We start from the raw sequence: 25,663 nt of genomic DNA, 5'->3' as shown, positions 1-25,663 counted from the left end.
CGCGGGGCTCCACCCCAAGGCCTGGACTCCAGTGCAAGAGTGATTGAACGTTTAGTGTCCAGGAGGGGGACAGCCTGAGCTCAGGGTCATTCCATGGGCTTGGATGTAGGGACTGGACTAGGGTTCAAATCTCTGAGCCTTTAAAGAACTCCTGTTCTTTCTGTCACACCAGGTGGCATCCGTCCTGCCAGGAAAATGCTTCAGGGAAGGTGTGTGTGTATGTGTCCCCTGTCCCCCACCATCAGTACTGATATCAGCCTGTACCAGCAGGCGGTTCTCTCCAGAAGAGCCAGGAGGTGAAGGAAACACCTTTAACACTGCCTCTGTTTTTCGGCATTCTCATCCCTATTTTGAGTCCTTGGCATTTCAATCCAAAGCTAAATGTGAAGGGACCGAACCCCCCTTCAGTAGAAAACACAGGTCCTAAGACTGCTTCACAGGACTCCTTTCTCCAGGATGATGAGAGAAGCCTTTGAGAGGGCTTCCGGCCTGGAATTGTTCCCTTGGTGGAGTGTTGGGGCCCCACGGACTCAGAAGCTGCCCCAGAGCTGGGCAGAGCAGGCGTCTGCATCTTGGCCTCTCGTAGCCTCACGCCCTTCGTCACAGCGCTTGTCTCCGTTTGTAATTATGCGCGTGACACTTGATTAGTATCTGTCTCCCCCAGCCCTCCCCAAACCAGGCTTTCTGTGGGGCGGGGTCTGTTTCATTCTGCTCACTTCTCTACCCCCAGGGGGAGTGCACAGTCTCCCATACGTGTTCACTGAATGTATGAATCATGGAGTTAATCAAATCCACAAAGTGAAGGCGAGGTCCGAGGTCCGGAAATGAGCAGAACCCTGAGGACAGCGACACGGGTTTACCCTTACAGAGCAGAAGCCCCGTTCTAAGCTCTGTGCAGCATCTGCGCCTGTAATCACCCCCCCAGGGCGGGTACTGACGTCAACCTTGTCTTAGGGCAGAGGAAGTGCAGGCACAAGCAGCTTGAGGCATCCGCCCACCGTAACACATGCGGCCTGTGCTCTGAGCCAGCCCGCTCTGCAGCCCCCACCACCCGCGGCCCCAAAGTACAAACAGGAACTCAGGGATCAGTGGACACAGCGGGGTGTGGGTAGCACGCAGCACCACGATCTGCCCATTTCTGGGGTTTTCCGTCCTTCCTTCTCCGTGGTCTGTCCTTCTCCATAAGCCTTGTGCTCTCCTCAGTTTTGCCCCATTAGAGCTGGTGTTTATCACGGACACATGGGGCCTCTCGTCTCTCTCACTGACCCTCTGAGCGTCTCAAGGATCCCAAAGGCTTACACTGCCATCTAGACACAGGTGACCCTCCAAAGCTTTGGACCAAATAGTTCTCAACCAGGGCAATCATGCCCCCCAAGGGACAGTTGGCAGGATCTGGATATATTTTTGACAATCGTGACTGGGAAAGGGGTGCAGCTGGCATCTACTGAGTAGAGTTCAGAGATGGTACAACATCCTGCAGTGTGCAGAGTGGCCCTCACAGCACAGAGTCCCCTGGGCTCAGACGTCACCAGGGTGGAGGCCGAGAAGTCCTGGTTGATCCAACCCTCTGTCCTAAGAAGTAGTGCCAACTGCCTCCTGGGCGTGGCCACGTGGGTGTCCCCCAGAGTCTCAAACTCAATATCCTCCAGAATGAACTCACTGCCTGTTCCTCTCCCCCAATACCACCAGTCGGCTTGCCTTCCGGCATCTTCCAGCTCTGTAAATCACAGCTCCGCTCACATTACGGTTCCATCTGGGAAGCTGGTATCATCTGCCCACATCACCCACTCACCAGCTTCAGCAATCCGACTGCCTCGCCGCCAGCTGTGAATTCTTCTCACCTTCCCATCACCTCTGCCCTGTTTGGGCCACCTCGTTCTCCCATCTACACGAGTAACAGCCACTTTGCTGGCCTTCATCCCTCCAGCCCCACCAGCCTCCCCTTCAGCCCATCACCCCAGCAATGGGCAGAGAGATCTTTCTAGAGGATCACAAAAGTGTCACCGCCTCCATAAAATTGCCCATTTGGTACAGAATTTCCTTTTAGGGTGATGAAAACATTCTGTGACTAGATGGTAGTGATGGTTGCATAACATTGTGAAGGTGCTAAATGCCACTGAATTGTGCATTTTAAAAATGTTTAAATGGCCAGTATTACTCTGTATGTATTGTACCAGTTTCTAAAAAACCTCCCCACTGGCCTCTGTGCTCCTCTCCGTGACTTCCACGACCTGGCCCCTGCCTCTCCCTGCAGCCTTCTGTCTTGCTGAGGACTCGGACAAATCACTGGGATTTTGCTGGGGCCTGGAGCAGGCGTGTGGCTGAGACCTTGCAGGTGGAAACAGTAAATGAGTGAGGACTAAGAAAGCAGGCTACTCCTGGAGAGGGTGGCAGGGGGTGTCATCTGAAGATGCTTCCAACACCGCCTCCAATCCCCCATGCTCTTCTTAGAAAGTGCCCCTGAGACTCTTCCCAGCGAGGTCGCTGGGGGGGTCTGTGTTCCCTCCCCGTGAATCAGGACAGGCCTGTGGCGGCAGCAGAGGGGCGCACACGGCTCTGAGGCTAAGCTGCAAAAGGCAGCGCATCTCATGCCTTGCTCCCTGGAGCACCTGCACTGGACCCCTGAGCCTCTGGCCGCCCTGCTGCCACTGCGTTGTGAGGGAGCCCAATCTAAGCCAGGTAGAGAGACCCCGAGGAGACACGGAGAGAGAGGAGCCTTCAGCCTGCTGGGCTGCTCCCCCTGCTGCTCCAGGCCCAGCCGCTGCTCCAGGCCCAGCCACTGCTCCCTCTGCTGCTCCAGGCCCAGCCCCTGCTCCAGGCCCAGTTGCTGCTCCCTCTGCTGCTCCAGGCCCAGCTGCTGCTCCAGGCCCAGCCGCTGCTCCCTCTGCTGCTCCAGGCCCAGCCGCTGCTCCAGGCCCAGCCGCTGCACAGGAGACCAAATCAGAACCACCAGCTGAGCCCTTCCTGAATTCTTGACCCTCAAAGACCACAAGAGATATAAAACAGTCATTGCTGGTTTCAGCCACGGTTTGCAGAGAAGGGGGCAATTTATTACACAGCAGCAAAGAAAACAGGCAGGGGTGGTGCTCGAGGGCACAGAAGCCGCTCACCCAGCCTCAGCCCAGCCCCAGACCCCCCTCTCACCAGGGGTGCATGCTTGGGCAGCTACTTCCCATCCCTAAGCCTCAGTCTCCTCATCGTGGAAGAGACAGTTACAGCGCCTGCCTCACAGGCAGCTTAGGGCTGAAGGAGAGCCAGGATCCCAGCACGTGGAAGCACTTGATGGTGTAGCTGTTACTATTATTCTGATGTTTAAAACCACCCTGGAAACAGACTCACAGACACAGAAAACAAACTTGTGGTTACCGGGGGGGGGGGGGGGGCGGAAAGGGATAAATCGTGAGTTTGAGATTTGCAGACACGAACTACTATATATAAAATAGATGAACAACAAGTTTATACTGTAGAGCAGAGGGAGCTATATTTAATATCTTGTAGCAACTTATGGTTAAAAAGAATATGAAAACGAATATATACATAGGTGTATTTCCTATATGACTGAAGTACTGTGCTGTACACCAGAAATTGACACAACATTGTAAACTGACTATACTTCAACAAAAATATATATTTTTTAAAAAACACCCTGTTATGGTGCCTGTATTAATCTCCCAGGGCTGCCATAACAAAGTACTTCCACACTGGGCAGCTTAGAACAGCAGAAATGCATCTCTCACAGTTGTAGAGGTTGAAAGTCCAAAATCAAGGTGTCAGGAGGGCCGTGTTCCTTCTGACAACTCGAGGATATAGGATCCTTCCTGGTGGCCCCAGGCGTTCCTGGGCCTAGGGCAGCATCATGCCGATCTCTGCCTCTGTCTTCACCTGGCCTCCTCTCTGGGTCTCCCGATGACTTTCTTATAAAGACACCAGTCACCAGATTTGGGGTCTACCCCAATCCAGCATGACCTCATCTTAATTAATCTAATTACATCTGCAAAGACCCTCTTTCCAAATAAGGTCACATGTACAGGTACTAGAGTTATGACTACAACATATCTTCTGGAGTATATACCCTTGAACCCACAACAGTCCCCTTGTGAGGCCAGCAACTACAGCGCCCTGAGCACACACCTCACCTCTAAGGACCTCATGGGTCAAAGGTGAAGCTCAGATGCGGACATCATCCCATCCAGGTCTGACACCGTCTGGTTCCCTGGTGCAAAATCAGGACCAAGTTCCAGGCGAGGAGGAAAACCAATGGCTGCCTCCGGGAATCACAGGAGAGCCATCACCTGGCCCCTCGGGCTCCCCCTGAGGCTGCTTCCAAACAATGACTCAACAACCCAGGGGGACACAGGAGGGAGGGAGCCCCACAAAGGAGCAAGGAGGCAGGGGATGGGGGAATCAGCTCTCCCAGCGCATAAATATTTTATTAGTCATCACATGCTTGTTCCTCCTCTGAGGCTCCGAGTATTCCATTAAATTAAGCATTTCTAATTGAGGAAATAGAAATGAATATGGAACAAATGTCGATGTTCTGACAGAATCCCCATGTCCTCCTTCCAGGAAGAGGTCCCCACGCACTGCAGGCACAAGGCTTTCGATTTAATGAGGTTGCTGACGAAAGAGCTGCACGCATTCGAAACCTAGGAGTCCCAGGTGCAGCCGCGCCACAGCCGGTGCCACAGGGGGTCCCCAGACCCAGATACTGGGCGGCCAGGCAGAAGCCTGGGGCCTGGCTCAGACTTCAGAAGACCAGTGCTGAGTCTCAGTGCTGGTCGACGACCTTGGCGCATCCTCGGCCTCACTGAGCCTCTGCAGGTGTGTCCTCAGCGGGGACCGTGGCGGCTGCCCACTCCTTGCAGGGCAGCAGCAAGGCTCAGATGGGAAGCAGGAGCCTGAGTGGAGAACTCTGAAGTGCTCCGTGGTGTGAGAAGGGCCTGCGTGCTGGGTGTCCCCCCCTAAACGGTGTTCCCGGGAGTCTTCTACAAGAGGCCGGAGCAAATGACAGTGACTCATGGCTGAGCACTGGGGAGATGCTTCCCAGGGACAGTCTGGGACATCTGAGCAGCGGTGAGGTGGCTTCCTCTTTTGCCATCTGTCAGTCCTCCTGTGACAAGCACACAGCCGCTGGGTAGATGAGAAACGGGCTCAAAAAGGAGAAGGAACTTCCCCAAGTCACACATCTGTGAAGTAGAGGGGGGAGCTCCCAGGTACGGGGCTGCCCGACCCCGCACCCCAGCTTCCCTAAACCACACCTCCTGGCCGCCTCGGCCTCACAAAGTCTCTCCTCCCCTGAGTGGGGGCCCCTGCTTACAAGAGAGGGTGGTGGGATAACTCTGGCCACCAGAAGGCCAGCAGAACAGTGGATGCCATGCCCCGAAGCAGGACTTCCTAGACCTCAAAATCACATCCGCAACTGACAGATTTATCGGGACCTCGTGACAATCTGTTTTGCTCACTGGTGCGTCCCCACTACGTGGCAGATGATTTGGCACAAAAAGGCTCTCAGGAGACATTTGTGGGACTGAATTGGTTAAAGAGGGCTTGGGAAGGACAATAGACGGGACCGTTTTACAGGCAAGAAGACACAGGCCCAGAGGGAGGCAGGGACCTCCCCACAGCCACACCCCTGAGCTGGAGTAGGTGCATCAGGCTGCTCCGGCCTTCCTCGGACCTCTCTTGATGTCTCACGGCTCCCTAGTCCAAGCTGGGCTGAGATGCGATCCTGGTGGGGTCTTGGAGCCCCTGCTGGAGAAGCATCTGCTATCCTCCAGGACAGAGGTTTGGGCAACCGCGATGGTGAGAGACTGGGACAGGCATCTTCCTTTCCCAAGCACCTTGGAGAAACCCCTTCCTCCAGCGGCCGGACCCACCCAGCACGCAGGACGACAGACGGAGACGGCCAAGCACGGGCTGCGCCCCTGGGGCTGCGTCCTCCCACGGCCCCCACGGCTGATGTAACAAGGTTGAGAATAAAATGTAGGCCCCCGCCCAGGAGAATCAGAGAAGAGGTGAAATGCAGGTGGGACCACACAAAGCAGAGAAGCAGAGCTTGGGCATCGATGACCCTGCTCTGAAGCCTGGCTCTGCGCGGAGGACTGTGTGGTAGCCGGCGGGCCACCGGCCTCCCGGAGGCTGTGCGTCCCGATCTGCAGCCCGGGGCCCGCCCCGCCGGCCTCGGGGCTGCTGTGAGAATCCAGCCCCATCACGCGGGCGAGGAGTGCCTGGTGTGCAGAGTGGATGCTGTTTGCGTCTTTGCGCCTCCTCATCCCAGTCTTCCTGCTTCTCCGGTCTCTTTTTCCTCCTCATCCGTTCCCAGTCCAGTAGCCCCTGCATCCCAAGAGGCCTTCAAATTCCAGAGCGTCGGGGACTCCCCCCTACCCCCACCCCCCGAGCCAGGTGACCGGTCTGTCCCGGGAAGGGGGAAAGCCAGGGCTCCGGGGCCGTTGGTGGAAGGAGGGCTGCGGGTTTGCGCCGCCTTGCGGGCTGCAGGGGGTCTCCCCAGGTTGCCTGCCAGCGAGGGACAAGCTCAGGGTCGCCTTTCTTTCCGCCACCCTCTGAATCCGAGAGTCTCGCCGCTGCCTGAGTCCTCCGCGTTTCTGGTTTTTCGTTGTCCGTTTCTTGGTTTTTTCTGCTTCCCATTTCTCTCTGTTCCTCCCTCGGGGTCTCCGCCCTTCTTTCCCCTTTCTCTCTTCTCCCTCTCGGGACGCAGCCCCATCCTTCACTGTCTTCCGCAGCCTGCTGTCCAGCCCTCCCTGTTTCTGCCTGTCTTTATCTCTTCTACTGCGTGTTTCTCTGGGTCTTCGTGTGTCGTCTCTCTGGGTCTCTTGTTTGTGTGTGTGTGTCCACCTGTTGTTCTGTCCTTCCCTCTGTCTCTCCCTACCACCCACCCCCATCCTCCATACGCTCCAGGGGGACCTAATTGTAAATACTTGGGAACGCGCAGGCCGCTGTCAGAACAGGGCAGAGGCGATGTGTCTCCCCAGCGTTCGCAGAGGCCTCGTATCAGCGTCCCAGCCTTTGGGTGTCAAGTGCTGGGAAAAGACAAGTGGCCGTTCATGGAGAGGATAAGCAAGACCAAGGGTTGCTCCCTTTTTTCCTGTAAGTGAAATCCAGGCCACTGACTCTTAGTGAGGGGAGCCAGCCGCCCCGGGCTGTCAGAGGAGGAAAACAGATGACAACACTGGGTGAGACAGGGGTCTGGGTCCTGGTTCTCCCACCGGTAGGGAGTCCTCTCCTTCCGGGTCCTCAGGCTCCTCATCTGCAAAATGGGGCAGCGGTGTCTGCTCTGCGAGATCTGGGCTCCCCTGGACTCCTCCCCTCGCCGTGTGCGGGATCCTCTCAGCACTGAGGTTCCTCTCTGGGAAGAGGCACGAGGTCAGCTTGGGGACACTGAGGCTGCGTCTTCACTCAGCCTCCTCTGTCTAGCCTCCAGGGAGACTCCCCTCCCTGACCCTACAGTCAGGGCCCAGAAAACGCTCATGAACTGATTAATCAATGTGAAATTAGGTCCAAGAGGTCCTTCAGTCCTGCTCAGCAGAGCACCATATGGGACACTGCCTAGGTCACACTCCCTGAACACCTGTCCCTGTCCCCTCCTCCACTTCATTGTAGAACCTCTTCCTAGGTGGCTTACCCTGTTTTACCCATAATGTTGGTTGTCTGTCTCAAACATGTCAGCTCTGTGAGGACAGGGGTTTTGGCCACTTTTGTTCACGGCTAAATCCCCAGTTTTCCAAACAGTACATCAGACCTCCAGTAAATAGTTGTTAAACGAATGAGTGAACAGAGTGATAAATGTATGAGTGAGTGAAGCCATGAGGGAATGAGTGATGGATGGATAAGCGAACAAGTCAATGACAAGTGTATGAATTAGGGAATGACTGAATGAGCAGATGAATAAATGAGTGTATGAGTGAAGAAGTGAATGAAGAGATGAATGAATGAGTGCATGAATATATAAATGATGAACAACTTCATGGATGGATGGAGGGATGGATGGAGGGAGGATGGATGAATCAGTGAGTAAATGACAGATTAATGGACGAGTGAATGAATGACTCTTCACTGCCAGGTAGAGTCCCCTCTGAGAGGGGAGTGGCCCAGTACCATGGACTGTCCATGGCAGGGGGTCCAGCCAGATATGGAGCAAAGCACACAGGCCCGGGCTGAGGTCCCACAGCAAAGGGGATGCACCTGCTCACCCCTCCTTCTTGTCCTGTTTACCTTTTTATAAGTAAAAGTCACCTCCCCTCAGTCCTCAGAGCCCACCCTGAATCTAAGCCATGCCTCCACCTGGTCCGAGCTCTTTCATCTCTCGCCTGCATGATGGGAGAAGCCCCTCTCTGCCTTCTGCTCTCCACTCACCAGACCAAAGGATCTTTTTTTTTTTCAGTTGTTGGATTTCTCAGCATTTGAGTTTTTTTTTAATGAAGCATATTTGATTTACAATGTTGTGTTAGTTTCTGGTGTACAGCATAGTGATTCAGTTGTATATATATATTTTTTCATTATAGGTTACTACAAGATATTGAACATAGTTCCCTATGCTATACAGTAGGACTTTGTTATTTATTTTATAGACAGTAGAGTGCATCTGTTAATCACAAACTCCCAATTTATCCCTTCCCACTCCCTTTCCCTTTGGTAACCATAAGTTTGTTTTCTATAAGTATGCTTCTGTTTTGTGAATAAGCTCATTTGTATCATTTCTTAAGTCTCCACATACAAGTGATATCATATGGTATTTGTCTTTCTCTGTCTGACTTACTTCACTTAGTATGGTAATCTCTAGGTCTATCCATGTTACTGCCAATGGCATTGTTTTCTTCTTTTTATGGCTGAGTAGTATTCCATTGTATAATACATATACCACATCTTCTTTATCCAGTCATCTGTCAATGGACATTTAGATTGTTTCCATGTCTTGACTATTGTAAATAGTGCTGCTATGAATGTTGGGGGCCATGTATCTTTTCAAATTAGAGTTTTCTCCTGATACATGCTCAGGAGTGGGACAAAGGGTCTTCAGCTATGGTTCTCACCCTCACTGCACAGCACAGTCATGTGGGGAACTTTTTTAAAATACCAGTGCCCAAGCCCACTTTTGAGGTTTTGATTCCTTTGGGCTCAGTTGCTAGAAGTTTGGTTTTATTTTAAAGTCCCTGGATGATGCTAATGTGAAATGTGGGTTGAGAACTGTTGTCTTCAAGCCAATGCACCTCTGCACCATCTCTGGAGGTGTCCCATTGCTCCCAAATAGGAATGAGATGGGATGGGATGGGATAGAATAGAATCCCAAATCCAGCTTAATCACCAGCACCTCCTACCTTGGACCATGGGCACCACCCAGTCCACCTCCTCTGCCTCCTTCTCACCTCTCTAACTTCACTTCTTACCATTCTCCCTCGACGCTCCTTCTTACTTTTCCTCAAACACATAAGGTTTTTCCCACCTCGGGACCTTTGCACTTGCTGTCACTTGCCTGGTCTGATGTTTCCCCACATGGCAGGTTTCTCATTTGAGTTTCAGCACAATGCCACCTCCTCCAAGAGGCCCTCCCTGACTATCCTTCCTAGAGTAGTGCCTCCCAGCCAGCCTCCATCTCATGACACTGTTTTCTTCACTATGTGAATTTCTCATACGTACTCTTGGTTCATGTATGTACCGTCTGTTTCCACTTAACGGCAGGGGTCTTGTCATCCATCCCCACTAACGTGTCCTCAGACCCCAGAAGAGTTCTTGACACATAGCAGGTGTTTAGGAAATATTTATTGAACGCATGAGATTATTTTCAACTATGTTGTCAGTTCCTTGAGTACACATGTGCTTTCTCCTGTTACTCCTTTCCATTCTTCTAGCAGGGTTTCTCACCCTGGGCGCTGCTGGCACGTGGAGTAGGTAAGCCTTTGTCGTGGGGGCGTTCTGTGCACTGTGGACGTTGAGCATACCCTCTAGATGCCAGTAGCACTCGTTCCCAGTGATGACTACCAAAATTGTGTCCAGACATCCCCAAAAGCCCCAGGTAGAGAGGGAGCAGCGAATCTCCTCAGTTGAGAACTCCTGCCCTACAGTGTTAATCTATTGCTGGACACTCAGGGCTGAAAACAAATGTCCTTGGACCAATTTGAGATCAAGTCCAGCCTCTGACGCAGTTCTACCATATGCCCAGCAGGTGGCGGCAAAGACCACCCTCTCACTAGCACGGTTGCTCTCACTTTGTGAAAACTTTTTTCATCTCTTTTGCCCAGCCTAGTAACTGATTTTGCAACCGTCCTCACTCACCACAGGGCGGGGCTTGTGAGCAGTCCATTCAGTTTATGCTTTTCCAGCAAGACCAAAAGGGAAGCAGCAGCAATATCCTGAACCCACGAGCAGACAGGGTCGGCAGAAATGGAAAGAGTCATCTTGGAATCCGGCAGATCTGAATTTCAGTCCCAGTTGTACCTCTTTCTCTCCCTAACCCGTCCGTGCCTCAGTTCCCTCACCTGAACCCTGCACCGCTTATCTCCATAGTCTTCGCCAACAACCATATGTTTCATCTGCCTCCATCTCTCCTCAATGATGTGGCAGCTCAGAGAGCAAGGGCTTGTTCTGGCAGGGTCACTAGCATGAAACGGGCTTCCAGTGGGTGTTTGTTGAACGACTGGTTGACGGATGGGCATGTAGAGCAGTGCAGGTGCATAGCAGGGGATGACACAATGGATGTCAGCTGTGAGAATGATCATGCCGTGGGGAGGACGAGGAAGTCACGGCGATGGTCATGCTCTGATGAGGAGGAGGATGTCAGAGTGAAGGTAATGATGTCACGGTCAGGATGGTGATGTCAGAGTGAAAGTAATGACGTCGTGGTGAGGGTGATGTCAGAGTGACAATCACGGCAAGATTATAAGGATTATTCTTCTGCACTGTGAGTGCTAGTGATTCTTCCCTCTCCTGGTGAGCTTGCTGGTGAGTCTGTCTTGGGCATCACAGGTTTGCCTGTCTCCCTGCCTGCTGGTCGCCAGCTTGCTGATCCTTCAGCTCCTCCCTCAGAGGCCTCCTGACATCTATGAAGTGACGCATGAAGGGGACCACTGACTACCTGACTGTCCAAGAGGGGCTTTCATCTCCGGGATGACTCTGTGTTGTTTCAAAAGCAAGTCTCTGGCCACTGAGAATCATCACACCAACTGAGCCTTTTCTGCTCGAGACTCAGGACTCGACCAGGTGAGCCTGAGCCTGGCTGGGGTCAGAGAGGACACATCTGCCACCTGCTTGCTGAGAAGCCCAGATCTCCGCTGTCTTCCCTCAGGGTTTCCCACAGTGCCCTCCTGCCTGGTTCCAGGTCATGTGAAGCATGGAGCCCAGTGTCTGAGATGCAGCATCCTCTACACACAGGAACCGCATGGCAGCCAGCTGGCCACGGACCTGCTCAGAAAAGCTGTGATAAAGGAGAGAGTGCTGATCTTGGAGAGAGTGCCAAGATTATCCCACTAGCTTGCTGTGTGTCTTTTCAAAACGTACCTAACCTCTCTGGTCCTCCATTTCCTTAACAAAGAAGAGCAGCTCATACAAAGGGCAGAGGTAAGGATGAAATGAAGCTGGAGGAGGCACAGGGAGGTTGCAGTTGGTAAGTTCTGTATATTACGAAGAGGGTGTTTCTGTTTTTTTGATGGATTCCGCACTCCCTTGGCCTCCTCCAGCCCACACGGATGCACACGTGCATGGACTCAGCACATACCCCGCCAGGCAGCACTGAGATGACAGCCAGGCCGAGAGCTCAGTCCACAGCAGCTCTCAGGTGGTGGCCTTTGTGCAAGAGGAGGCCACAGCCCACCTGGATGGGTCCATGAGGCCCCCAGGCCAAGCCTCTCCCTCCCACCACGACCAGGCATCCAGGCTCAGATGGCCTGGTCCTGCCTCCGTCTCAGGCTCAGCACGCGGGCTGCCACCAGGAAGGCTGCCCCAGTGAGCAACTCGGCGACGAAGCTGATCCAGCCCAGGGCCAGGGACCAGCCAAAGCGGATGTCCACCTGGTCCAGGAGGGCCTTCTCCTCCAGGAGACACAGCGCCTCCCGGAAGGCGGCGGCTGAATATGCGATGTAGATGCTGATGCCAGCGAGGGTCACTAGGGCTGCAAGGGCGACAGAGGAGAGTAGATCAAACCCCTCCCTCCCACTGCTGGCCCCTCTGCCCAGGGCATCCTCCTCCCCTCCTGCCACAGTAACTCCCATCCATCCCCGCATCCCAGCGCCTGTAGATTCCGCCCACCTTCCGCCCACCCGCTGGAGCTGGGCACACCCCCGTTGATTCACAGCACCGCCCAGCCCTCCATCACTGCCCCAGGCAGAGCTGCAATTTTGCATTTATTTATGAAACAAGCAAACTTAACAAATGTCCGTCTGCCCCAATTGTGAGTTCTCAAAGGGCTCACCTTGGATTTGCCAGCACCCAGAACAGCACCTAGCACACAGCGAGTCTCCATCTGTGTTTAATTAAAATGCGCCATCCAGTCCCATAGGCATTGGCGCACGTGGCTATTTAAACTTAAATTAATTTAAATGAATGTCTCAGCCCCTCATTGGCACTCGCCACACATCAGGTGCTTGTAGCCTGATTCGTGACAAATTACAGAATTTCTCCATCAGGGAGAATTCTACTGGGGAGGTGCTGTTTGGAGAATGAGTCACTCAGTGAATTATAAATGCCAATACTAATAATAGCAGGTGGTTGGAGGAGATGGAGCCTCAAGGCATTCTCACCTCCAAGCATTCCTTTTATTTTTTCCCCTCAAGTGTATGTGTCATCACTGTTCTTCTTTTTGTTTTGTTTTTAGTTTTTTTATTTTATTGAAGTAGAGTTGATTTACAATGTTGTGTTAGTTTCTGGTGTTTAGCAAAGTGATTCAGTTTAATTTTTTTTCATTATAGATTATTACAAGATATTGAATGTGGTTCCCTGTGTTATAGAGTAGAACCTTATTTGTCTATTTTATATCTAGTAGTTTGTATCTGCTAATTGCAAACTCTGCTAATCCCATAATCTGCTAATCTCAAAAAATGACCAGCCTTGTGCTGAATCCCATCTATGAAATCCAGCCATTGCCTGATTTTAATCAATCACGTGTCAGGACAGCATTTAATCGATTAAACTCAATTCAGGATGGCAGGGGCACATGAGAGAGTGAGGATCTCCTGCTAGCCCGCAGCCCTGACGCGGAAGCTCTCACAACACAGCTTCTTTTGTGAAATAATGAAGACAATTCTCAGAACCTGCTCTCACCCCACTGCTTCTCTCCTGGGACCATAGACCCAGGGACCTGGGCTGGAAAGCACTCATCGCTTCCAGCTGTGAGGTCACGGGAGGGGGGACCAAGCCCTAGAGGTGATGGTACCCTCACCCTCTTTCCCTTCTGGGTGTTTGTGTGCAGCCCCTCCCGGAACCCAGGCCCTGTGCAGGGTGGGCACCTACCTCCAAAGAGGAAGAGGGTCCCCGTGAGCAGGAGGAGGAGGGAGGCTCGCAGGAGGAAGCTCAGAAACCCCGTCATCCCCCCAAAAACCATCAGGATCAGGCTGAGTGGCAGCAGAATCACGAAGGTCCCGTGCATGGCTTAGGGGAGAGAGGAGGACGGCCAGTTACTAACATCCTTCAGTCAGTCAGCAAACATTCACGGAGCACCTCCTGTGGGCCAGCACCCAAATACTGGGGGGGAAATTAACACTACTGCTACTACTAATGCCGATAATGATCATGTTATTAATAAATAACAACAGTTACCGAGGTTCAACCGTGCCAGGCTTTGTGCTGTGTAAGTATCATCTCACTTAATTCTCACGCACCCTGTGAGGTACTGTCACTCATTCGCTTATTCATCCAGCAAATGCGTGTGGAGTGCAGGCTCTGTGCCAGGCGCCGTCCCCGGCTCGGTGGATTCAGCGGCAGATCCGCCAAGACTCCTGCCCTGGTGGGGCTGACGTTCTAGTGCGTGGAGTCAGGCAGCGAACCAATAAACGACAGAGTTGAGAGACGGTGACAGACGCATGAGGAGGGGAGTGAATAAAGTAGGGGAGGGGCCAGAGCAGTGGCTCCACTGAGGAGGTGACATTCGAGGCAAGACCTGAAGGAGGGGAGGGAGGCAGCCGTGCAGAAGGGAGGGGGCGAAGATTCTGAACGTCTCTCTGAATGAGATGGGGCCACCAGACAGTTTAGGGCAGAAGAATCAGAGGATTTAACTTCAGTTTCTAGAGGTCGCCCTGGTCGCTATACTGAGAGTAGACAGCAGAGGGATGTAGTGGGTTGAAAGGTGGCTCCCAAATTCACGTCCAGCAGGTACCCCTGAATGTGACCTCATTAGGGACAAGGGTCCTTGTCTTCAAGTCTCTTCCTTGGCGAATCAAGGAAACAAGGCTGATCTCCCTCCCAGGGCTGTCGCAGCACAAAATGTGATCACAGGGGACAAGACCTGTAGTTGTCTTTCCTCCTTCCCTCCCTCCCTCCCCTCCTTCGTTCCCTCCTTTCTTAAGGAAAAATCTTGGGCAAGGACGCACAGCAGCTGGTGTGGGAACCTGGCTCGGTAAGATCTGTCCCCTGCACGGCATTGCCCCCAGACGATGGCTGAGAAATGAAATCATTTCTCACTTGGAAATTAATGAGGTTTCCTGGAGTTGGTTGGGCCCGACAGCCCCACACGTGAGGTCCCCAGACACGCTGCCGGCTGCCTCCACGCACTCGTTCAATTAAATGTCTGGGCAAGAACTGGGTCTCCCCCTGGGAGCGTTGTAAGATCTCCTGCTGAAATTTGGTTTAGTTTTTTGGGGGGTTTTGGTGGTTTTTCTTTTTTTTCATGTGCCTTAGTCTTTGTTATTTTTTGATTTTCAGGACTGCCATCTGGGGACACGAATATTGATTCCGCATTCTGTGCTACTTGGAAGTGTCTCCCATCTCCAGCCACATCTCATTCAGAAACAAATGTCTATGGGCCACGTAGGGCCTGGGGACGCTGCAGGGGACAAAGTCTCTGCCCTAATGGAGACCACAGTCCAGTACAGGAGACAGACCTTCAGGAAACAAAGGGAATAATTCCAGACCACGTGTCACCAAGGTAATGAGTGTGATGATGCACAAAAATGGGCTGGGTGGTGAGCAGGGGGCACTTCTATAGATGAGGTGGCAGTTCTCATTTCCTGGAGCTGGCATGACAAATTACTGCAAACTAGGTGTCTGAGTAGCAGCAGGGATTTATTCTGTCACAGTTCTCGAGGCCCTAAGTCCAAAATCATGGTGTCGGCAGAACTGCGCTCCCTCCAGAGGCTCTAGGGGAGGATCCTTCCTCCCTTCTTCCGGCTTCTGGGCATTGCTGGCAATCCCTGGCCTTCCTTGGCTCCAGTGTCTACCTCCCTCTTCTTATGAACTTCTTTTCTGTCCTCTGTGATGCTCCTTTTCTTACAAGGATACCTGTCGTAGGATTTCAAGCCCATGAGTTAATCTTCAGTGATCTCATCTCAAGAGCCTTAACTCAATTACATCTGCAAAGACTCTTTTTCCAAGTGAGGTCCCATTCACAGGTACCAAGGATTACGACGTGGACATACCTTTTGGGGAGCGGTGCCTTTCAGTCCAAGACAGTAGGAGCTCAACACTTGAGAGCTAAGATTACAGAATAGAATGAATAATATTGATAATGTTGACATGTCATTGTTTCATCAAGAGCAAATGGGTACCCAGGTGCAGGAGATCTTTTTGACTCAGAAATACATTGTTTCAAGGAGAAGCAAATCAGAAAAAAGCCAAGATGTTCAAGCCAAGGAAAACTGTGAATGTTCCATTATCACACTGTTTGAAGAACAGCTCACTGGGAAAACCAGGCTTCCGGAATGCTTACGAGGTCAGGACGCCCCGGGGTGGTGAGTGAAGTAATAGTTCTGCTCTTAAAGAGAACAGAGATGTGTCATTCTCCAGAAACATCAGAAGCGCTGGCAAAAGAAGAAAGTCCCGGGAACTTTTTCCCAAAGGGTGAAATGTCATTATCTTTCAGTGTGACTGAGACTCCAGGAGATGCTCAGAGCTATTCAGTCCTATTACACCTGGTAAGGAAGTGGATTTTTCTTTTTCAATTTTTGTAAAGTTTGGAGTCTGTTGTCACCAGAACATGGCTTCCTTGAGGATGGGGGCTGCATCTTAGTTATTTCATGATCTCCAAGGTGCGATGTTGCGATATGGAAAAGAGCCGGACTCTACAAAGATCTGGCTTCAAATCCTGACTCCATCTCTTACCAGGCAAACATTATCTCTTAAAAGCCCATTTCCTCACCTGTCAGTTGGACCATGGGCTCTGATTTGCCAAGCTGTCATGAGCACTGAATGTGAGAATAATTTTTCCTTTCTTGTCCTCAAATACCTGAGGCTCCACCAGGTAGGAGTTTTTAATTCCCATTTCACAGATGAGAAAACTGAAGTTCAGGGTACTTACATCAGTTGCTCAAGATTGATGAGCTGTGAGGTGTCAGAGCTGGAAGAGAACCACTAACAAAGCTGACAAAGTTTAGGGGTGCTTAACCCAGCCTAGAAGTTAGGAAGGGCTGGGGGAGATCTCAGCTGAGACCTGGAGGTAAGATGAGGGCTGAGAGGTGGAGGACAGTATGAGAGGTGGGGGATGTACCAGGACCCCATAGCAGAAGGTATCAGGAAGCACGCCTGTATCTCTTACCCCTGGAGAGATGAGCAGGGGTCACACGTAGTTCCATGAGCCACGCTAAGGAGAAATCCAGCTTTTAGGCCTGGGGCTTGTTGCATAGCAAGATGTACCTGATAACAGTCTTCTTAGAAAAAAATAAAACACTGAAGGAGGCAGTGTGGGAGAATGGGACTCAGAATGCAAGAAACAGGCTAAGAACTTTTCCTCTGGACTGCCACGGCCTCTGATCTTAGCACACTCGTGTTCTACTGAAATTACACTCAGTATAGCATCACTCCAAAAGAGTAGAAACTGCCTGAGTCCAAATCCCAAATCCAGCAGTTACTGTGCGAACCTTGTTAAGTTACCTAACCTCTCTGTGCCCCAGTTTCCTCATTTGAAAAGTAAGGAGGATCATGGAACTGTTTTGAAGATTAAATGGGTTGAAACATGTAAAGAGCGAAGGACAGGGTCTGGCACACAGCACCTGTTCTCGAAGCACTGACTTATTTTATTGCCCTTCAACCACTCCATTGAAAGTTTTCCCCACCACCTTTTATTACATGCCTGTTGTATTCTCTTTGTGACACTTACTACTAATTGAAGCCATTTTTTGCTTATTTATTCATTGGTCCATGTGTTTATTATCTGTCTCCTACACTAGACACTAAGTTCCACTAAGTTCTATGTGGCAGGGACCCCACCAGTCTCACCACGATCTGTCCCTGGCAGCTAGCCCAGTGCCAGGAGTGCAATAAGTATGTGCCAAGTAAACAAACAAATGTGATTAGCTCCGTTTTACAGATGAGAAGCCTGAGGCTTAGGGAGGCAATATGACTTGGAGCAGGAGGAGACCACAACTGGAGAACTTTAGGTAGTACCATGCTGAGTGCTTTGCTTATATGATCTAATTTCCTCTCAAAACAGCCCATTTATGGAAGCAGGTGACTGGCCAGAAGTCCCACGGCTGGTGAGAAGTGGGCCCTTATCTATGATGAGGCTGACCCCACCTGGACACGTGCTACAAGAGGCGCTTGACTCAGCCTGGCCAATCAGCACAATCCATCCCCTTGGCCACAGTGATTGGTTCAGACCTGGGAATGTGATCCGGTCTGGCCCAGTGAGAGACCTGCCTGGAGGTTTTGCAGAATTATTGGTCAACGGGCTCGTTCTGCTTGGTTGCCAAGACCGGAGGAGATTTAGCTGAATGCGGAACCCAGACAGAAGCAAAGCCCAGAAAGGACAGGAAAGAAGTTGAGTTTAGTTCTCTGGATCCCAGCAGGCTCGAGCTTTTCAGTTAGTGGACCAGCAATTTTCTGGCTAAAATGAGTATAATTTGAGTTTCTGTCACTTGCCACCAAGACACTCCTGGCTGATACAGCTAGCCTGGTTGGTTCTAGACTATGGCTCTTTTATCTAAACTGTGCTGAATTTGATGACCATTCCCTGCCCCTCAGCAAAATTAATTCCAGTCCCTAGCCAAGGAACCAAACCTATGGCATCCCCAGAGCTAATCAGGAAGACAAAATATCCAAGCAAGGTAAGATTTTTATTGGGTACCAAAGTCGGCTGCCTGCGTGGGTTTTCTTAGAAGGAGAATCCGTGGGTTTTCCTATACCCCACCCCCCAGCAAAGCTTTGTCTAGGACGCTGACTCGCAGAACGTGCTGCTTGTCAACTGGCCTCTCTCTTCTCTGGGCTCTGCAGCAGGTCCTAAAAGGAATGAAACATCTTCATATAATAAAAGAACTTGGACAACATTCTAAACTCTTCCTGGGGATAGAGATTCTGGGGGAAAGTTCTCTCCAGGGCAAGCACGCAGTCTGAAGGGGCAGCCTCCTCTCTGTCATGGATGATACAATGGTAATAATAGCAGCTAACACTTACGACATGCAGGGGCCAGACACTGTGTGAGGCTCTTTAAATACGCTCTCCCGTTTCACCCTCGCAGTAACATTATGAAGGGAGATGACAGTTACCTTCATTTTGCCCATGAGGGAACTGAGGCTCAGAGAGGTACAGAAATTTGCCCAGGGCCACACATCTAGTTGGTGGTGAAGCTGGGGGTTAGACCTGGATCCAAGGAGTGAACAGACGAACAGACTGTGAATGTGAGTTTTGCCTGTTTCTCAAAATCCTGCAGCACACAGGGTTGGTGCATTACCAAGTTTCACAAAGAGTCCAGACCAGTGCCAACTGTAGTTAACCATCCAGTTCACCCTAGACTGAATGCCAGCACCCAGCCCAGCCAGGGGCCAGCACACCATAGCTGTAACTACATCTAAGAGAAGCTGGAAGGAATGGTAAAGAGGACTAGTGTTTACTGAGCACTTACTACATATCTAGCACTTTTATATCAAATTATTTCTTCATACGACGGAGAGATCCCACGACAACCAGGCACTAGATGAGGTCCTGGGTAAGATCAAGTTTTTCATCCAGCTAGCTTGTGGACTCTTGACCACACCCCCTCCTGGTTCTATGTCTCATTCTGACCCTAGATGTGGAAGGGGAGGGTATAGCCGAGTAGAGTGTATGCCTAGCATGCACAAGGTCCTGGGTTCAATCCCCAGTGCCTCCAATAAAAATAAATAAACCTAATTACCTCCCTTCCACACCCCCAAATAATAATAATAAATAAATTTAAAAATTGACAGATGTGGAAACTGAGGCTCAGAGGTTAAGATGCCTACCCCAGGATCACAGAGGGTCCTGGTAAGGATCTGAGCTGGGATTTGACCCCCATCTCCCTCACTTCATGGACAGAAATTCTTGATTATTCCTGAAGCAGTGCTCCGAGAACACCCAAAGTTCCTCCTGGTGCAGCCTGGGGCTGAGGACAGAGTCTGTGAGGCCACTTCCTTTCCTTGACCCCCTCAGGTTCCAGGCATCTGGGGGACATCTCCCTCAGTGGGACTTTACACAGAGGTGTGCTGGAGCTAGACTGTATCAGAGTTAATTGTTACATTTTCAGGCATTTGGGGAATCAGTTGACATCATGTTGCCAGCTTAAAATTGACCACAATAGGAATATATACACCACAGAAATTGGCAAGTGCCACAAATCAAGACTCTCCCCTCCCCCAGAGAGCCAGTTGTTTAATATTTCCCAACATACCACTGGATTTTAGAGAAATGGTCTGGTTCATTCGTTTACTCATTCAATCAACAAGTACGGACTGAGTTCTACCTCTAAATAATAGAGTTTGCATTCACTCTCGCACCTGCTCAGCAAACCTTGGCTCGTGGACCACTCTGCCAGGCTCTATGATAAATACTGGGAATCCAGCAGTGGCAATATGGATATGGTCTCTGCCTTCATGGAGTTCATGGTCTAACGAAAGAGTCAGACTTTAACTCTAAAAATGTCACACAACCTGTGCCATGAGTAGGAGCTAACCAAGTCAGGTTGGAACAATGGAAACAGGAAGACTCCAGGTGGTGGGAATAGCATGTGCAAAGTCCCTGTGGCGGGAAGAAACTTGGCACATTCCAGGAACTGGCCCAAGGCCAGCATGGTTGATGAGGAAGGAGCAAAGGGGAGAGTGGAGTTGGAAAGGGATCCTGGAAGCTTTTGTGGGCCATGCTGGGGTCTTGTCTTTATTCTTACGAGTCACATGCCCAAGCCTCAGTAAGTCTATCAAAAACTGCCCACACTTTTCAAGGTCTGTGGAACTCAGTCCTTCCTCATTTCCTCATCAGGTTCTTTCTATGGTACCTCTCTGGGCCTCAATTTCCTCAATGGAAAAACAAAGATTAAAATGGCGATGACAATAACTTTGTGGGGAGTCTATGAGGATTAAATGAAAACACAGATGGAAAGTGTTCAGTTTTGTATCTGGCCGGCTGCAAGCCTCAGTGACTTCAACTATTACTTTTCTATCCCTCCTTCTTCCAGTGTTTATTCAGCCTGTTTGCTTTCTCACATTCAGTCCTCACGCCTTTACTGAGTTCCAAGCACTGTGCCAGGCACTGGGAAATCACCCATGAACAACAGGCACAGGGCCCCTGAGGAGAGGGGGCTGTTCTCTGCCTCCTGGTTGCCTCCCTTGAAGCAGTCAACAAATATTTACTGCATCCCTGCTACTGCCAAGCGCTTGTCCTCAACACTGAGGATGCAGAGAAGGCCGACATGGGCTGTGCCTTCTGGTCTGTGGGATGAGACCTATCTGTTCAACAGTCACCTCCTCGTCTGGTTCAGGTGTCTCCTCGGCCTTCCACCACGCTCCCTCGTGCTGCTTGTCACTCTAAAATATTACTGCGCACATCCACCTCGGTCTCGCCAGCTCATCTGCGAGCCCCTTGAGCGCATGGCCTGGGGCTTCATAACCTGCTCGCTGCCTGACCCACGAAAGCCTGCAATCAACGTTTGTCGAATGAATCCTCAACCACACAACGTTACAGGTGGAGCAAGAGGGCCGCGCCCCGTGCTCCTAACCCCATTTCCCACCTGCCGGTGTCAGAAGCTGCCCCGGCAGCTCCCGCCGCCGTGCCCCGGCCTGCTCTTTGGAGAAAAGCTCCCAAAACTGGTGTCCAGCCCCGGATTCTCCCTCATCCCACCCTCCCCGGACTCACTGAGAAGTTGTCGGCTCGAGTCGCTGACGGTCACGTTCTCCTGCCAGAAGGGGTTCATCAGCGGCGCGCACGGGCTCTGGACTGGATGGGGCAGAGGAATCGGTTGGCGGGGGCCCCGGAGTCCGGACCCCGGCCCGCGGCTTCGCCCTCACCCGCCCTGGGTGGTCCACGCCGGAGGGCGGGCGCGGAGGAGCTAGAGCACCTCTCGGAAGGGCGACGGCAGCCCCAGCCCTCTGCCCACCTTCCTCTCCCGCCGCACACACCGAGTTTTGCGCTCTGGGGCTTGGGGGAGGGGTGCGCGCCAAGCAACAGGTTCCAGGCCAGCCGTGCGCCACGCGAGGGTCGTTGGCCGCCAACGCCCCGGGTCCCTGGGTGCATCCTTACCCCGGCAGGTCCGCCAGAGACCGGAGTGCGAGCTCAGAGGTTCGAGCTGGCTGCGGTTGGCGGCCCCTGCCGGGGCCCCCGGGTTGCTCCGCTCCAGCCGCTCGGTGTCAATGATATACCAGAAGTCCGTGCCGATGGCGGCTGCCAGGAGCGCGAAGCTCAGCGCCCCGGTCAGCGCCGCCGCGCCGGCCAGCGCGCCCAGGTGCACCCGCATCGCCGAGCCGGAACCCAACCCAGCACCGCCCCCGGCGCCTGCGAGCTTCGAGTCGGAACCCCAGCCTCTGGACCGCGGTCCCTCCCTTCGACCCTGGCTCCGCCCCTCAGCCCCTCACCTGCGCGCTAGGACCTGCAAGGACTCCTCCCTCAGCCCCCATCCCAGCCTGAACGCTACCTCAGCCCTCCACTCCCAGCCCAAGCGCACCCTCTCACGCCCGCTCCTCACTTTCCCCCAGCCCCTTCTCCCTCCTGTCCCTCCCCTCACTCTCCACGAACCCCCAGCTGTTCCCTACTCTGCCGGCCCTCTGCCTTTCCTCTCCAGCCCTCTCTCTCCCGACACCATGATCTCAATTTCCTTCTTCCCGTCCGGTGCTCCAGGAGTCCCCTCCGCCGCCCTTCCCGCGGCTCCCGGCGCAGCAAACCATGCGCCCCCTCCTCCTTTGCGCACAGCGCCGGGCTCCCCACTGGCCGAGTTCGAAAGACTGGGTGGTGTGGGGAAGGGAGGGCGGCCTTCTCACAAACTGGGGGAGTAAGAAGGACAGACAGGATGGACATAACAGTCCCCCTAAGGATTGGAGGTAATTCTCAATAGCCTCTCCCTCCAGCTTCAATCACCCTTCCTCCAAAATCCACCTTCAGTAGATTTTTCTAGGCTGGCTACAGAGGGAAAAGACAGATTTGGTTTCTATAAAAGCTTTTTTAAAGCAATGGGCTAGGCCGGGTCCTCTGAGTCCATCACCCCTACCCCCAAAGTCTTTGTTCCTCACCCTCACTGCCACCGCCAGTACTACCGTCACCACCACCACAATAAAACCTCTCATTATGTCGAGAAGTGGTTCTTGAGCGCCTGCTATGTGACAGACACTATAGTTTATATTACAAATATAGCCGTAAACAACTCAAACACAGCCCCTGCCCTTAAGAAGTGTATGATGTAGGCTTCCGAGCCTTTCCAACGCAAGGAATGTTGAGAAAATAATCATAATCATATGGCAGAAAGCAGTACAGGGAAGAAGCTTCTAGAAGATGGAGATGACCAGCCCCCGGAGCTGCCCTGCCAGGGGCCCCTGGAAGATGACCTTATGGCTGAGAGACCTAAATCTTGGCACTCTTGTGACACATTCTTAAGGAAGCATTGCACCAAGACCCAAAAGTTGATGAATTGTGGAGAGGATCATTAACCAGAGCTTGGGTGGAGTCAACTGCTGGATGCCGAGCTGAGGCTCAGGCGGTGCTGGGGGGAGCAGCAAGTGCAGCGGTTGCCACAGCGCCCCTTCCCTGTGGGGTCACTGCCTCCCCGACCCCTTGGGCAGGGCCTTCTGCTGCTCCAGCCAGTGGTACCCGGGCAATGCCAGAATCTCTGGGGGATGGTCCCTCCACAGTCGTGGAAATCCAGTTCTCCCTGCGCAGCGACACCAGACCCAAAACCCGCTTTTCTTCACGCTCTGGCTGCTTCTGTTTCTTTGGCCTGGCTGGCTCCATCGCACCGCCTGCTCCTCAGAACAGGGCGTCAGGCATCTCCGGCGGCCACTCCACTCTGCTGCGGACACCCTTTTTATCATCATCACTGACATCCTCCTCTTCATTAGCAGCAGCAGGAGCACCCTGAACAGAACTATCACCAGCAAGAACATATCCTCCCCTTGATTTTACACACCCTTCTACTCCATCACTCTTTCCACCACCACCATGATTAAGATTGATCTCTCCCATAACCATCCCCACTGATGGTTTCGCCTTCAACTCTGTCGCATCATTATTGTTATCATCAATTGCACCATCATCAAGACAGTCCCCAACTGTTCCATCAACATTAGGGAGCCTAGATGAAGGTAAAATGCAGTGAGGCTGGTTCCAGGACCCCTAATAATGTCGTTAAGGTTTAATCTCTTCTTTCTGCCTTTCTCTCCATCCCTCAATTGTTTTTCCTCTCTTGACTTCATTCTTGTTCAGTTTCTCATTTGTTGGAGCCCAAGAGCTGCCTTTCACAGCTTAGCAACCGCAACAAAAAGAACAAATCTCTTTTTCAGCTGGTGTAAGCCAGATTTCCAGAACTGAAGCCCATATCCCCCATCTCCGAACCAGCCTCTATGAGTGATGGGGATGGGATACACTGACTGCATGGATCACCTTACCTCTCCTGGAGCCCAGGTAGCGTGAATTGGTCCCACTCTACCCATTTGAGCTATAAGGTGTCAGGGCTGCCAGATGTAGCATATAAAAACATGAAACACCCAGTTAACTTTGAATTTCAGATAAACAAGGAATGAAATCTTAGTGTAAATGTGTCCCGGGCAATATTTGAGATATACTTATACTTTTTAAATTGTTGTTGTTGTTGTTTGGTCTGAAGTTCAAATTTAACTGAGTGTCCTGTCTTTTATGTGGCAAACGTAGCTGGCTCCCCAAAGGAAAACCGAGGTGCTATGACCAGAGCCAGGAGACGGGGCGATGGCAGACTGAAACAGCAGCTGCCCCCTGCACCCAGCTGCATCCCCTCCCCCTCGTCTGCATAAGGGGAACTTCTTCCAGAGCCCTTTGCAAAGACAACTTTGTAGGCTTTGATCATTCTATTTTTCCTGAGGATTTTGGTATAATCTACCTGAATCATGCTCAATCTCTTTAAAAAGAACAGAAAGTAATGTTTTTCAATGACTCTGGGGAGGGGGTGGAGAACATCAAACATCGGATGCAATCATTACTCAGCCAGCCAACTGAAGAGACAGGATAAAACCTGAAGGCTCCCAAGGCAAAATCCAAACAAAGCACAGTGTTAAGGATTAAAACCACACCAGGCACCACGCTGGGTACCCAAGTGGTGGAGAATGACATTGAACAGGATTCCAGAGGCTGGTTTTGAGTCTTAAATTAGCGTCTTACAGGCCATGTTAGCCCATAGAAATTGCCTCTATTTCTCTGAGCCTCAGTTTCCTTGACTAAAATGGGGGTGTAATGATGATGGATGTAAAAGTACTTTGTGACCTATGCAGAGTCATGCCAATGTTATTATCAGAATAGGTGGGAAATGCTTTGAGAAGGGGGAGAGTGCATTTCTAGAATGTAAAGAGGAAATATTTAAAAGAAAGAGAAGGAGAGTAGAAAGGAGGGAAGATGTCAGGATATCAGGGAGAAAGGTTACCTTTTGTTACGAAGCATCTAGTATCATTGCCTTGCCAGCAACACAAACCAAGGCCTTGAACGTGTGAAGTTCTTCCATACCTCTGAGCCTTCGCACATTCTGCTCCCTTTAACTAGAACACTCTTCTCCCTACTTTTTTGGTCTCTACTTCTTTAGAAAGGGCTTAGCTAACCCCCAACTTAGGTTAAAGGATCTTATGATATGGCGGCTCAGGTGTGGTTAATGCCCCACCATATCTCCTTAGGTACACAGCTTCTGAGCTCAGATCTCAGAGTCTACTTCAAAAGAAACCCAACCTAAGACATGTGCTGTCTCAGCACTAAGACTCTCATCACAGTAATTAATGATTATTTAATGGTGAAGTTAGTTGCTACCTGTCCATCTACTCCCTTGGAAATTTAAGCTGTGTGGTAGATGCTATAGGATGGCTCATCCCACACCATTCTGGTCTACCTTCCACTTCACATTTCTAGATACCTTCCAGCCAGTGGTGGCTACATGACATAATTCTGACCAAGGAGGTAGAAGCAGAGTCTGTTGGGAGGGGCCCCCCAATAACAAAGACCAGGCCCTGGGAGGAGAAGGCTTTTGGTCTACTTGTAATGTAGATGTGATGTCTGGAAGCACAACAGCCATCTTGCAACCATGAGGCTAAACCTTCTTGAGGGTGGCAAAAACAAAAAGGTACAGAGT

The 25,663-nt window shown here is 51.6% G+C and overlaps 1 protein-coding gene and 1 long non-coding RNA gene across 4 annotated transcripts; both read right to left on the bottom strand.

The window, feature by feature from the left end:
• Nucleotides 1-5,000: 5,000 nt before the first annotated feature.
• On the bottom strand, nt 5,001-21,864 carry TMEM114 (transmembrane protein 114). Of its 3 annotated transcripts, XM_006204210.4 has the most exons (4): nt 21,616-21,864; nt 21,232-21,312; nt 13,456-13,593; nt 11,825-12,118 (listed from the first exon to the last, which is right to left on the bottom strand). In XM_006204210.4, exons 1-4 carry the CDS (start codon nt 21,827-21,829, stop codon nt 11,886-11,888), a joined length of 666 nt encoding a protein of 221 aa, XP_006204272.1. In that variant the 5' UTR covers nt 21,830-21,864; the 3' UTR covers nt 11,825-11,885. The 3 variants fall into 3 exon arrangements, with proteins under 3 accessions (XP_072798357.1, XP_006204272.1, XP_072798356.1); XM_072942256.1 differs by lacking the exons at nt 11,825-12,118; nt 13,456-13,593 and adding an exon at nt 5,001-5,130; XM_072942255.1 differs by lacking the exons at nt 11,825-12,118; nt 13,456-13,593 and adding an exon at nt 18,188-18,369.
• LOC140687035 (uncharacterized) lies at nt 15,204-15,808 on the bottom strand. The gene is made up of 2 exons (XR_012061056.1): nt 15,576-15,808; nt 15,204-15,438 (listed from the first exon to the last, which is right to left on the bottom strand). It is a non-coding gene; the product is annotated as an uncharacterized lncRNA (long non-coding RNA).
• Nucleotides 21,865-25,663: the final 3,799 nt, after the last annotated feature.

This window comes from Vicugna pacos, chromosome 18 (genome assembly GCF_048564905.1).
Source record: "Vicugna pacos chromosome 18, VicPac4, whole genome shotgun sequence".
NCBI lineage: Eukaryota > Metazoa > Chordata > Mammalia > Artiodactyla > Camelidae > Vicugna > Vicugna pacos.
The sequence above is the reverse complement of the archived record's forward strand: the minus strand, read 5'-3'. Positions and strand labels throughout refer to the sequence as shown.

Excerpts from the sequence above, each read along its gene's own strand:
- TMEM114 (XM_006204210.4), bottom strand. The coding sequence starts at position 21,829 with ATGCGGGTGCACCTGGGCGCGCTGGCCGGCGCGGCGGCGCTGACCGGG. Across the intron at positions 21,313-21,615 it reads TCTCTGGCGGACCTGCCGGG|TCCAGAGCCCGTGCGCGCCG; the intron begins GTAAGGATGCAC and ends TGCCCCATCCAG. Across the intron at positions 13,594-21,231 it reads CTCGAGCCGACAACTTCTCA|CCATGCACGGGACCTTCGTG; the intron begins GTGAGTCCGGGG and ends CTCTCCCCTAAG.